Source organism: Stegostoma tigrinum, chromosome 5 (assembly GCF_030684315.1).
Source record: "Stegostoma tigrinum isolate sSteTig4 chromosome 5, sSteTig4.hap1, whole genome shotgun sequence".
Classification (NCBI taxonomy): Eukaryota; Metazoa; Chordata; class Chondrichthyes; order Orectolobiformes; family Stegostomatidae; genus Stegostoma; species Stegostoma tigrinum.
The window spans coordinates 34,180,313-34,194,444 of NC_081358.1; the positions used below are offsets into that span (position 1 = coordinate 34,180,313).

Consider the following 14,132-nt stretch of genomic DNA (forward strand, 5'->3'; position numbering starts at 1 on the left):
TTAACATTTTGGATTGAGTGACCCTTCCTCAGAGCTGCACTGAGGTGTTGACTCTTTGGATGCAGCTGACGACCGAGCGGCGCTGGGAAAGCTTGAGGCTTCAAATAAACCTGTTGGTATGTAATCTGGTGTCATGTCACTTCTGTCCTTCCGATGCAGAGTCACTGGACTCGAAAAGTTAACTCTGAAACTTTCCACAAATGTAAGTCATTTCTGCTGATTTTCTCCAGGAAATTCTGTTTTTGTTTCATAATACCGCACAGAAATATTTCAGATGTCCAGCTCTTTCAGTCATATTACTGAACAGAAATTTATTAGCCCATAACCCACGTCTCCTGGCCTAGAGCGAAGGACATTGCCACTACTCCACAAGAGCTTGCCCTCGAGTTTGGAAAATATATGTTGATACTACGAGATTACTACACGATTCTGATGTCGGCGGGATTTGAACTCGAAACTCCTGGATCACAGGTAAAGATTCTTGCAACACGCCACCAAACCAAAAGGGGTGGGGCGCCAAGGCGGCAGCAGCTCTTCAGCTCCTGCTGTCGGCCGGTGGCGCTCTCGTTCGAGGTTTTTCGGCTTCCATGTTGCCACGTTCGATGGGCGCGGGGGGCGAGGCGGAGCATCCCGCTGGGAAGCCAATAGCAAAAAGAGCCTGACGGGAGACCTACGATCGATTGGTGGAGGGGGCTGTCGATCAGCCTGCGGCCACGCTTTCCCCACCCCCCCTTCCACGGCTGCGGAGGGATTTGGTCTTGGGGGTCAGGTGAGGACTAACGGCCGCGAGAGCGAGTTTTGTGTGTATGTGTGAGAGAGACGCAGAGTTGCCCGGCTGTCGCCGCATCCTTCTCTATCTGCTGGCACGTTTTGAACGAGTGAACCATGACTTCGAAGAACAAGACAGCTAACAGCCGTTCTAACCCGTCAGGATCCAGGAAAGGTGAGGGGGATGGGTTTGACGGCCGGGCCTGGGAGGGGGCGAGAGGAGGTCCTGCCGCTGCTCGGCGCGGGGCTGCCGGATCCGGTATTCACCCCCACCCGCTATGGGAAAAAGACGAAGGAAAGTTGGAGCTTTTACCCCCCATCCCTCCTCTGGAATGGGTTTCCCGCTGCTGTACCCCTTTTTTTCCTACCCGACCCACTTACCCCCCTCGCCCATCTCCCACCGCTAACGTACTGTCAAATGCTCCTTGCTCTGGTTTGCTGGGTGTGTAAGACAGGGTCCGCCCCATGTCCGTGTGATCATTGCTTTTCATGCAGCGTTTGTGCTGTCTTTCGGATCGATTATATGCTACTTCTTTTCAAAGGTCATTGATACATCTCAGCTCTGCTTTTATATCCGTGTTTCATTTATCAACATTTGTGGTCTTTCTTTTTAAAACTGGATGTTAGAGAAGATACGTGGTTCCACTTGCATAATTGTTAATTCTTTCAGTTTCTCCTTTTGTAGAAACTGAAGTTATAACCCATCCTGAACTATATAGGAGCAGCTGGGTTTGCCCGATTCCCTTATACAGCCTGCACATTTATCTACTTTTCTTTCTAGATAATTAGGAATTGGACAGTTACATAGCCCGTGTAAGGCCATTAGAAATATTAACAGTGGACCCTCAAGCCTTCTCTACTGTTCAGTTGGATCATAGCTGATCCAACACCCCTGCCCTACTTTCCTGCCTTTTCCCTATGATTCCCTAACTGATCAAGAATCTGTTTAACTCAGCCTTAATTTGATTTGAATTTATTGGTGTCATATGGCTCTAAGTACAGTGAAAAGTCTTGCTTTGCGAACAGTATGGACAGATCATAGCAAACAAGGACATACAGATCATAGAGTGCTTAGAGCAAAGCATACAAGGTTACAGCTGCACAGGAGATTTGAAGTTAGTCTGTTTAGCAGCCTAATAACAGCAGGGAAGAAGCTGTTCTTGAACATGCTGGTGCATGTGTTCAAGCTTCTGTATCTTTTCCCTGATGGAAGAGAGTTGTAGGATCTTCAGACCTGTAGATTTAAAATATACACAACGACTCTGTCCCCTCAGTGCTCTGTGACAAGGAGTTCCAAAGACACTCAGCCCTCGAGAGAACAAATTCCTCTAATCCCAGTCTTAAATTGGAACCTTGTTATTCTGAGATCTGAGCCAATCCTGAGCCCTCTGGCCCTGGACTCCCTCATGAGAGAAAGTATGCTGTCAGCATTTACCATGTCAAGACCCTTAAGAATTGTATATGTTCCAATGAGGTCACCTCATTTTTCTAAGCAGTTCCAACCTGTTTAACTACATACTCAACAATTTTGAGTCTAACCATTGGCTACATTTAAAAACAAAATGGTTTTTCTTCTGTCACTCTGATTCTTTTGCTATTCATCTTGTATTGATGCCTTCTGGTTCTTGATCTTTTGCAAATAGAATGTTTCTCTATCCACTGCATCCAGATTCCTCAGGATTGAACAACAGTCAAAACTCAAAGCAATCTTTTTGAAGAACAACCAATGAGTCTGCCATCTGTTTGCATGACTAGTTTCTTATCCTTGGAAACAATCTCTTGTCTGCACCTTGTCTAAGGTCTTCGTACCTTTCTTCAGGGAGATGTCAGCTTTGTCGACACAAATTCACTTGAGGCTGAATCAGTGCTTTTAAAAAAGCTTTTCATAACTAGAACACCCCTAGCATAGCATAATCCAAGTCTGCCACTCTGTTGGGACTGAGTACCTGCAGACTTTGATTCCTTTTGTCCAGAATGGAAGGAATAGCTGGAGAGCCATAGGTGGGTGTTGAGTGCTGCACAGTGTGATTTGCCTTGTGTGTTGATCTTGATTATATTGTGCTTATTTTTTGTGATCTTTATACCTATTTATAAGCAATTCCCATTTATATCACTTTTATATAATTGTAATATGTAGTTGTAACAGTTGGAAATGCCTGTTGTTCACTGGAAAAGGACATGGGTGTAGTTACAATGCAGTGTGGAGCTGGAGGAACACAGCAGGTCAGGCAGCATCAGAGGAGTAGGAAAGTTGATGTTTCGGGTCGGGACCCTTCTTCAGAACTGTTCTGAAGAAGGGTCCTGACCCGAAACGTCAACTTTCCTACTCCTCTGATGCTGCCTGACCTGCTGTGTTCCTCCAGCTCCACATTGCGTTGTCTCTGACTGCAGCATCTGCAGTTATTGCTATCTCTTGGTGTCGTTTCGTCTGGGTTTATAGTATGTGTAGTTTATATAGTAATGTTGAGACATTTCAGTGTGATTCAGAAATTGTTTACAAATCATGGGTGTTGCTTGATTTTAAACAACTCGTCGATATTTTTGAAGGCAAAAGTTTATTGCATAGGCAATGAGGAAACTCAGACTTTGAATGTGAATGTTGAAAAGTGTTACATGTATTCTGTTCAAATGCTGCAATTCCTGTGTGGAGAACTGGCTGCTGAGTGGGGGTGCTTAAGGATGTTGTTGACCTGAATTTTCAGAAAGCTTTAGATATATGGTTTGATTAATGAAAATGAGAACTTCTAAAACTAAAGAGACCTATGGGACATAATTTAAAAATTGTGAAAGGATATGAAATTGGACTGGAAAGTTGACGGAAATGTATGAATTGAAATGTGATTAGTCCTTTTATCAGTGAAATGTATGTGAGCTGTATTCTGTATTTTATAAAATGGTATATTGCAGAGAAGGAAGCAGAAAGTGACAGATTGTCGCTAATTGGAACTGAATGTGGGGAAGGCAGAGGTTTAGACCGAAGGAGAATAAGTCAGAATATTTTGTGAATTGGAAGAAATTGGTTCAGCAGAGACTGGTATACAAATTATTATGTAAGCAGACACAAGCAAAACCAATCAGCAGTTCTTTGTTTTATTACAATTACATTGTTGACATTTAGCTGTGTGGTTGGAATTGCGTGAGTAAGTTGGGGCTGACTATTTCATGCATGCGGGGAGTGAAATGCTTGGACTTTCTGCCCTTCTTTTAATGTGACTTTTATAGGGTAACTTTCTTTGAGTGGGGAAAGATAACGTGCCATTGCCTCAGCTGGGTAGGCAGCTAATGTGTGGCTCAGAATATGCCAGCAGCACAAGGTTTCATTCTAATTCCACCTGAGGTAGATTCTGGGCTTGCCCCCTTGACTGTTCAGCAGCCATCTTAATAATTTCTTCAAAGCACACTATTTCATTCTTTGTAAACCTTGTCTTTTGAATATCCTTCAAAGTAAAGAGCTTTAATTTGCAAACTTGGTTAAATTTAACCAACCGGAGAACACAGTCCAAAGTATTGCAGCGTTGAGAATAGTTAGAGAGAGAGAATAGACCTCTCGAGGAAAAATAATAATGAGAGAATAGGACCCCTTGAGGACCAAAGTAGACATGTATATATGGAACTGCAAGAGATGGGCAAAGTCTGCAGTGAATACTTGTACTGTGTTTACAGTGGAGAAAGACATGAAAACTTGAACTTGGGGAAGTTAGTGGCGACATCCTGGGGACAGTACAGGTGGTGTTGGAATTGACCTAGAAGGTTCATGATGGTAGGGCAACAGATGCAGTCTATATGGATTTCGGTAATGCCTTTGAAAAGATTCCACTTGGTAGACCGCTCTGGAACGTCAGATCACATTGAATCCAGGAAGAGCTGGCACATCGGATACGCAATTAGCTGGATGGTATACTGGAAGGAAGCTTGCCAGACTGGCGGCCTGTGACTAGTGGGGTGCCTCAGGGGTCAGTGCTGGGCCCATTGCTGTTTGTTATCTGTAATCAATGATTTGGATAAGAATATACAAGTTATGATTAGTAAGTTTGTGGATGACACTAAAATAGGCTGTATCATGGACAGTGAGGAAGGTTATCAGAAATTGTGCAGGATCTTGATCAGCTGGGGAAGTGGGCTGAGAATTGGCAAATGGAGTTTAATATAGACAAGGTGTTCCATTTTGAAACTTAAATCCAGGTAGGAGTTTCGAGGTGAATGGTAGGGCCTCGAGGAGTGTGGTGGAAGAGAGGAATCTTGGAGTTCAGGTGCATGAATCTCTGAACGTGGAGTCACAGGTACACAGGGCAGTGAAGAAGGCTTTTGATACACTGGCCTTCATCAGTCAGGGTATAGAGTGTAGAAGTTGGGATGTTGTGATGCAGTTGTCATGACGTTGGTGAGGCTACACTTGGAGTATTGTCTTCAGTTTTGGTCACCTTGCTATAGCAAGGATGTTATTAAACTGGAAAGAGTGCAGAAGGAATTTACAAGGATGTTTCCAGGACTCAAGGGACTGAGTTATAGGGAGAGGTTGGACAAGCTAGGACTTTTTTCTTCAGAGCATAGGAGACTGAGGGGGATCTTACAGAGGTGTATAAGATCATGAGAGGCATGGATAGGGTGAATGTACTCAGCCTTTTTCCTAGAGTTGGGCAATTGAGGACTAGAGGGCATTGGTTTAAGGTAAAAAAAAGAAAGAATACATGGAAATCTGAGGGGCAACCTTTTTAAACAGAGGGTCGTATGCATATGGAATGGGCTGCCAGTGGCAGTGGTTGATATGGGTACATTAACAGCATTTAATGGATAGGAAAGATTTAGAAGGATGGGGGCCAAGTGCAGGGAAATGGGATGGACATTTTGCTTGGCATGGACCAGTTTGGGCCAAAGTCCTGTCTCAGTACTGGAAGTCTCAATGACTCTGAGAATAGCACAGTTGACAAAGTAAGACATTGTAGTTTTATCTATCAAGATTTGAGTCTGCTCCAAGAAGGGCATTGTTTCTTGCCCTTTTTAATTTGGCAAGTGTAGGAGTCTGCCTTGATGGCATCATGAACAGGTTGGATCTTGTGGTTGTCATTCAGAAGTAATTTCCACTTCTAAATTATGGATTAGTATTATACCTGCTCAGTTACAGATAAGGAATAGAGAAGTTGATTGCATGACACTCAATATTTTTTTCTGTCTTCAACTATGTTACCTGGCTAAAAACAAAATTGAAATGAATAAGCAGATACCACAAATCTCACGACAGCACGTAACTAACTGGTAATGTGTGTATCAAGCTAACAATCTGTCCTGGAGTTGAGATAGTATTTTATCAAGATAATTTGTTCTAACTGACGATGCTCCTATGCATATGGACAAACATGTTGTCGTGTGAGGCATTGTGCATGATACATTATAATATGCTCAGGGCACAACACCTTGCATATTTTTTCTGGTCAATTCACGAATGAAATCTTTGCAATCATCTTTCTGAGATGGTTGTTTGGAATGATAGAGATGTTCAGAATTCTATTTCTAAAGCCAAAATTATTGTTCCTTCTGATTTAAATGAATAAAGCAGTAGCTGGAAGGAAGACGTGCTCTACTTTTGGGAGGAGTCATCAGCAAATAGATGGATGGTAATTATTTCAGCTCTTGATTTACAGAATAAAAACTGAAAGAGCTGTGGATGCTGTAAATCAAGAACAGAAACAAAGTAGCTGGAAAAGCTCAGCATTTTTGGCTGCATCTGTGAAGGAAACTGCAGAGTTAACCTTTCGGGACCAGTAGCTCTTCCTCAGAACAGTTTGTGTTTGCTGCTCTGTGTGGTGGAAACTGATGAACTGGCCCCAGGACTTAAATTTTGATCCTGAAAAGTGCCTTGTCCATCACAGATTGCAATAATTAAAACAAAATTTTGTGGATGTTGGAAATCTGAAACACAATGCTGGAGAAACTCAGCAGGTTTGGCAGCATCTGTTGAGAGGGAAACAGAGTTAATATTTAAGGTTTCGGAGTAGATTTGTAGCTCGGGTTGTGCATGTTGAGGTTGGTTGGCTGGTTTGTTCCGCAGACGCTTCGTCACCGTACTTGGTAATATCCTCAGTGCAGCCTCTGAAGAAGCATCAGTGTGTTTTCTCACCTGGCTCTTAAACTCTGGGGTCCATTGTGATGGATTGCCTCACTTCCGGGTTTCCTCCATAGAGGAATGTATATGGGGTCGAGTTTAATGTGTTTATTAATAGCTTGCTTCGTGGAGTGCCACGTTTCCAGGCATTCTCGTGCGTGTCTCTGCCTAGCCTGTTCCAGGATCTTGGTGTTGTCCCAGTCGAAGTGGTGGTTCTTCTCCATGTGGATTGAGATGAGTGAGTATTGGTCATGTCTTTTTGTAGTTGGTGTTCATGTACTCTCGTTAGTTTCCTTCCTGTTTGCTCAATGTAGTGTTTCTTGCAGTCTCTGCAGGGGATCTTGTAGATGACATTGGTCCTGTCCATGGTGGGGAATGGGCCTTTAGTTCGGGTGAGCTCTTGTTGTAGGGCTGATGTGGGTTTGTGTGCCCCTCTAATGCCCAGTGGTCATAAAAGTCACGTGGTGAGTTCTGATGTGTTCCTGATGTAGGGCAGTGTGATGAGTGTGTCGGGGCATGTAGAATCTTTCTGCTGTTCCTGTAGGCATCTCCTGACCCAGTTCTTTGGATAGCCATTATCCTTGAACACTTGGAAGAGATAGTCCTCCTCTGTATTCCTCTTCCCCTTGACATAGTTCCATGTTGTTGCCCTTTTTAAATAGTGGATATCCAAAGAACTGGGTCAGGAAATGCTACTGAAAAGATATTCTGAATGCCACATGAATGGGTAATATGGTAGCTGAATTATGCTGCCTGCGTGAAACTACATACATAAGCCATACAGCCAAGACCAGCAGGTTGTATTAGATAGTGTAGTCTTTCATGGCGAGTAAGCTTCTGACCATACCCAACCAGCCTACCCTCATCGATATCATAACCGTGCACAACATTAAATGTAATCCCAGTAGGACTTATCTACTAAATTTAAGGTTGAGTTGGGTTTGCAGAGTGGTGTATTTGCATGTACAGTTTTATAGCTATTAATGTAGCAGGCCCTTTTTTATGCAAATCGAATGTGTACACAGTGCACTTGATTCAACTGAACCAAATAGGTGCTATTCACTGGTTAATTTTCCTTTCCATTTGGGGGATGTGGGCGTCATTGGTGAGGCCAGCATTTATTGCCCATCCATAGTCTTTGAGTTGGTTAGCTGCCATCTTGAATCAGTGCAATTCACATACCGTAGGCTCGTCCCAAAATGCCATTCAGGAGATAGTTCCAGGATTTTGACCTGGGGCACAGAAGGAACAGTGATATATCTTCAAGGTAACTGAAGGAGAACTTGAAAGTGATGGTGTTCCCATATTTGTTTTTGTCCTTCTAGAGGTAGTGATCACAGGTTTGAAAAGTGCTGTCTAAGGAACCTCCATGAATTTCTGCAGTGTATCTCGTAGATAGTACACTCAGTAGCAACAGAGTAGTGGAGGGAGTGAATGTTATGGATGCAATGCTAGTCGAATGTGCTATTTTGTCCTGGGTGGCTGTTGTTCTATCACACTGCTGACTTTGTAGAGAGTGGACTGGTGTTGGGGCGTGGAGAGGTAAATTTCTTGCTGCAGGATTCCTAGTGTGTAATTTGCTTATGTAACCACAGTGCCTACATAGCGTGTCAAGTTCAGTTTCTGGTCGATGGTAAGCCCTCAGGATATTGACAGTGGGGTTTCAATGATAGTAGTGCCATTGAAGATCAAGGAGAAATGGTTAGGTTCTTATGGGTGATGGTCATTACTGGCATTTATGTGGCTGAAATGTTACTTGCCACTTGTCAGCCTAAACCTGGACTTATTTAGCCATGGACTGCTTCACTGCTCTGGACAGTGTCGTGATGAGAGTCCTCTTGTCTAAAACTTAGACAAAAGCCTGGCAAACTCCATCATTATTGGTGTATGCTGCATGGCAATGTCTCTATCAATCAGAGCTCACCTGCCAACCGATCAATACTGTCCTCCCACACACTGAATGTTAACTTTTCGTTATTATTCTTGACAAATGTCCTGATTTGCACAAGGCAAGAAGCTTTGGTAGAGTGTGTTATTTGTCACCAATACTTGAGTTCGGTACTAACAAGTAAATATTTAAATAGAAGTAGAAAGTTATTGACTTCAAGTCAATGTATTCCGTTTATTGAATTAAAATTTAAATTTTTTTTTTGTTTCTAAGTCGACAAGATCCAAAATCCAGCTTGGACTGAGTTCTGAGGTTGTAGGTTTTGGGATAGTTTCTGCAATAAATTAGCTTTTTGAAGAGCTTACTAGATAGTTACAGTATCTATACTTTATTTCATGAAGGATCTTCCCAGCTGTTGTTGAAACTAAAACTAAGGGACATATGTGAAGTATGAAAGGTTTCTCTTTTAAGACAGGTTGTTTTTTCTCCCACTGAATAATCAACTCACATAATGATTTATCATGCAGAGTAGTATTTAATAGAGTTCCTCCTTGCATGAAAGGAATGTTGCTGTTCTGTTTCCAAATGAGTATAATGAACCACTGTATCTGGCCTGTGCATCAGAACTGAACCCAGTTATTGCAGCCAGCTTTGTTGAAAGTGCACAAAACGTCTGAAGTAAAATGTTGGATGTATGCAACAGTTCATCAGTATAGATAGAGGAAGGAGTGTTATATACCTAAAGATGTTTCATTTTTAATATTGTCTTTTAAACTTTTTAATACTAGTCATTTAAGAAAGATAAATGCTTTGTTAAATTGTTCAGAAGCATGCTTACAATTAATTGAAAGGTGCTGTGAAGCTACTGAATTTGTGAAATGCATTGTCAATTTTTAATTAAATTAGGTATGCTTACCATTGTTTTTATTATTGCATCTTCTCCACCATTTCTTTTAAGAACGTCGAATCATGTTGTGTGTTAACCAGACCTGAAGTTACTGGAAAGTTAAACAAATGTCATCTTTTTCAAAAACATGACCCGTTTCGGAAGTGGAATTGAAAGGATATACCTAAATTTACATGTGATAAGCAAAAGAACAAGCTTATATTGAAATTGTAATGTCAGGTTCAGTGCATGGAAATAGTGGTAAGATTTTAATTTGCCATTTTTGAGGACTGTTCCTGCTAGCCTGTCCATCACACAGAATTCATAACAGTTTGATAGTATAAAACTTGAACATAGTTGACAAATGAGAACATTTTGTCCAAGATTTTTTTCTCTTGCACCTATCAGGACGCGTACAAGAATACAAATGTTATGGGAAGCAATCTTTTATACTTCAAGTGTGCCTGGCTGGATGCATCTAGACTTTGCTAGAATTGAGGGGGATATTTTCCTATCCAACTTAAGGTTATTACACGCCTCCTGGAGTAAATGAGGCCTGAAACTGGGGTTCAGGAAAATATGCTACCACTGTACCACATGGGCCCTCTAGTAGAGTTTGTTTATTTATTCATCAGGGCATTATGTTGACCAGCCACATGTTTAAAATTAACCAAGTCTTGGAAGTTAACTGTTAATCATCATGTGTATTCTCCATGGCAATGTCTACCAATCAGTTTTAAAATCAGATAAATCATGTCATTAAATCTCACTAAATGTTTGATGCCACTAGGGTTTAGAATTATTGATACTATAGATTGACAAGTCTGTAAACTTTCTGTACTAGGAAAGAGTCTCTCTTTTTGTCATTCTGCTTAGCGTGCTAAATCTTCCTTATTGACATCTGGGGAAGTCAGGAGAACTGTCTCTCAGACTAGCCAAGCAACGGTGTGACATGGTCGTACTTGTAGAGTCATACTTTAAAAACAATGTCCCAGATACCACCATCACCAGCCCTGAATTTGTCCTGTTCCACCAGCAGGACAGACCCAGTTGAGATGCTGGTACGATGGTATGCAGTTAGGGAGTTAACCTGAGAGTTCTCAGCATTGACACCAGACCCAATGAAGTCTCATGGCTTCAGGTTGAACGTGGGCAGAGAAAGCTTCTGCTGATTGCCACATAATCAGATGATGAAGAAGCACTCCCTCGTGTTGAGCAACGCTTGGAAATACTGAAGACGCAAAATATATTTTGGGTGGGTGATTTCAATGTCCACCACTGAGTGGCTCAAAACAGCACCATTGGTTGAGCTCCTTGGGTTCTATAGGACATAGCTGCAAGATTAGACCTGTGGCAGGTGACGAGGGAACCAACAAGAAGGAAAACATAGTTGACCTCATTCTCAGGGATTGTAAGAACTGCAGATGCTGGAGTCAGATATAACATAGTGGGGAGCTTGAGGAACACAGCAGCCCAGGCAGCATCAGAAGAGCAGGAAAGTTGATGTTTTGGGTCAGGGCCTTTCATCAGAAATGGGGAGGGGGATTAGAGCTCAGAAATAGAGAGGGAGGGAGAAAGGGTGAGGCTGGGGTAGGTAGGTGCAATGGTGATGGGGAGTGCAGGTAGGGAGTGATGTGGGAGGAGAGAAGATGGACAGGGAGGTGGGGTTGAGAAAGAGGGTTAATCGTGGGAAGAGACTGGGGATGGGGGGAGGGGGAAAATTTTGCAGCTGGTAAAATCCACATTTTAGGCCATTGCGCTGTAGGCTGCTGAGGTAGAGTATCTGCTGCTCGCCCAGTTTCTAGCTGGCATCATTGTGACACTGGAGGAGGCCAGGATCCTGGTATTAAGGAAAGTTCCTCATGTTGTTTTGCTGCTAGCTGATGTTCACTTGTTCTGATTTATTAATATCAGTACACTTGGACAATGAGGGCCATCAGTTTAACTGGAATATTATAACCATAGTAGCTCAAGCCAAGCATAGACATGCACAAGAATTCCTAGAGGCACGGTTCTCGACCCATAATGCAATCGACAAAAATATAGAGTTGGACTCCATATACAAACCCATTCAGATGAAAACCAGAAATGGCATAACCGGACTAGGCTATGTAAATTCCAAGCAGAGTGGAACAACTTTGCTTCATTGGAGGCCTCACTGATGGTGTTACCTAGCGTGGGACGAAACATCTGAACAAAAACAAGCCACCTTGGCGAGCAAGTCAACAACCGAATTTCTGTCATGTTTTGCATTCATTTGTTTGTTCAATTAATGCTTAACTTGTTCTGAAAAGTGTCATTTGATTATTGCTGTTGTTGGGTGACCAAAGAGCCTGATACGTACCCATATTTTTCATTAAATAGGACTTTTTTTGTAATAAATTTCACTTCATTGTCCAAGTCCTCCAATAGTTGTCAACATCTGATCTTAGTTCATATCAAATGTTAATGTCCATTTTGACAGCCATTTGAATACTATTCTTTATGCTGATGGATTTTAAAAATGTGTTAACCTAAAGTACAAAACAATGTTTAGTGGTCAGGGTGCGGTATTTAGTTTTCTACTTGGATGACTGAGTTATTTCATCGTTTGTTTGAGAGAGATCAACTCTATGTAATTTACTTTGACAGCTAAATATTTTGCAAGCAAGTGCTTTATAATTTTGCATTCTCCATGGCCCTCATCCATGAATATGTAAATACTGACATTAAAGTACAGAAGATCTGTGTAGTGATTTTTGCCTAATACTATAAACAGTTGACAAACGTACTGCTTTTTAACTGTTGGTTCTTCCATCTTGGCACAGAAGCTGTGCATCAACACTGCAAGTTCAACTGGAACTGAGCTTTCCTAGCGAAGACTGACACTGGTAACCTCTCTGAATAGCATGTTGTTGAGCTCCCTTGTCATTAGTGTTGGATGTTTGTGGTTCTGATTGTAGCACTTGAATTTGTGTTTGCATGCAATGTTTTTTTCTGCTGTCTTTTTCCTTTTCTCTGTTTTAAGCATCATGTAAGCTCTTGGGTTGATCTGCTCTTTGAGTTGAAATATAACCATTTGTAATGAGAATGTTTTGCTGAGAAATTGGAGAATGGGTTAATTTTATTTGTAAATTACATTGGTCCAGTTGTGCTATTTAGTTGTGTTAGTGTTTTGATTCTGTTGGGGGATAAAATATCCCTAACTAACCCAAGGTTTTTTACTGAAAAAATGTTGGTCCTAACCGCATGCATGTACTCTTGAATCATTTGCATAGTCAAACCTGAAATACATTTGTTTGGTACAGGATAGAGCTGAGAAGGTGTTGTTGTTCTAGTTAGCTTGATACTTATTTACGATTTTTTTTGGTAGAATGATATGCCCTCAGTCATGTCCGACTCATTTCTCGCACTTCGGCCCTCACCCCTTCTCTTCCCTCCCACGACAATGATAGGGTCCTCACTTACCACCTAGTATCATCTACATCCAAATATAATTTTCATATTTTTAACATTGCATGTTTTTTTAAAAAGCTTGTTACTAAATTATTACATTAATCAATATTTTCTTGAGGTGAAGTTCAGTATTACCCTTGGTAGTGTGTTCTGTGTTAACTCAGCACAAATTGAGAAAAGGGAACTTGGCATATTAAGCCAATATCTTTATATACTGTATTTCATATCTCTCAATCTAGTCAGAAGTCTAAAATAAGCTTTCATTAATCATTACACTGCATTCAAATATATATCTTCTCATTTTCACTTATTGACTTTGCATACTTTTCTGAGACAAACTATTACTTCAGGTGAAGCATTTGATTATGTCACACAGCCTTTTGCTTCTAACTTCGTGTCAGGACTCGTTTGATCTAGTACCTTTCCAAAGAGTTAGTCGCCTCTAGCCTTGAGCTGGATCACTCCCGTCAATTTTGTTCTTTACTGCTCTGCAAATCTTTCCTAATGTATAAGTGATCCAAGATGTTGAATCATTGTGCCTTTTTAAAGTAAGATGCCTAAAACTTCACTGTTTTAAATTGAGCTTCTCCAATGATCTGCACAAAGTTGGAATAAAACGTTTTGACTTGCAATTCTGCACTTGTCAGTGTGAACTCTCGAATTTCATTAGCTTTGACTGGGAGCTATTAGTGAATGATATGTAATATTTTGGTACTGTTTGTTCACCATTTTAAGTGATGACAGGAGCCTGTCCGTTGGTGACTTTGTGGATGAACGTGTAGGTTGGAGGGCTTGATGTAACTAGATTGCAAAGTTCATTAATTTGATGCCTTCAGTATAATTTTCCAATGCTACTGCTGAGCAAAGGATGCAGTGTCTTTTGACAAGAGTCCTCTCCCCAACCCACAGATGCCTTCGCCCTCCTCAACACGCTTCCTTTACCCGGACTTCTCCCTCTGGCCTTTTACCTGCACTCCCTGTTCATCAAGAACCAGCAATGTAACATGGTTGCCTCAATTTCTGACCCCCCCCCCCCCCCCCCACTTACCAATTTG

General features: G+C 41.6%; 1 protein-coding gene across 15 annotated transcripts in view; it reads left to right on the forward strand.

Annotated features, from left to right (window-relative positions):
- The first annotated feature begins 708 nt into the window (after positions 1–708).
- unm_hu7910 (un-named hu7910) overlaps positions 709–14,132 on the forward strand; it is a 212,344-nt gene continuing 198,920 nt past the window's right edge. For 11 of the 15 annotated variants that reach the window (XM_048529073.2, XM_059645895.1, XM_048529080.2 and 8 more), the window contains exon 1: positions 709–943. In XM_048529073.2, coding sequence (XP_048385030.1) covers positions 886–943 — 58 coding nt within the window. In that variant the 5' untranslated portion in view covers positions 709–885. Of the gene's footprint in view, positions 944–12,449; positions 12,513–14,132 lie in introns of all 15 variants that reach the window. The other 4 variants (XM_048529077.2, XM_048529084.2, XM_048529078.2 and 1 more) reach the window with 2 other exon arrangements.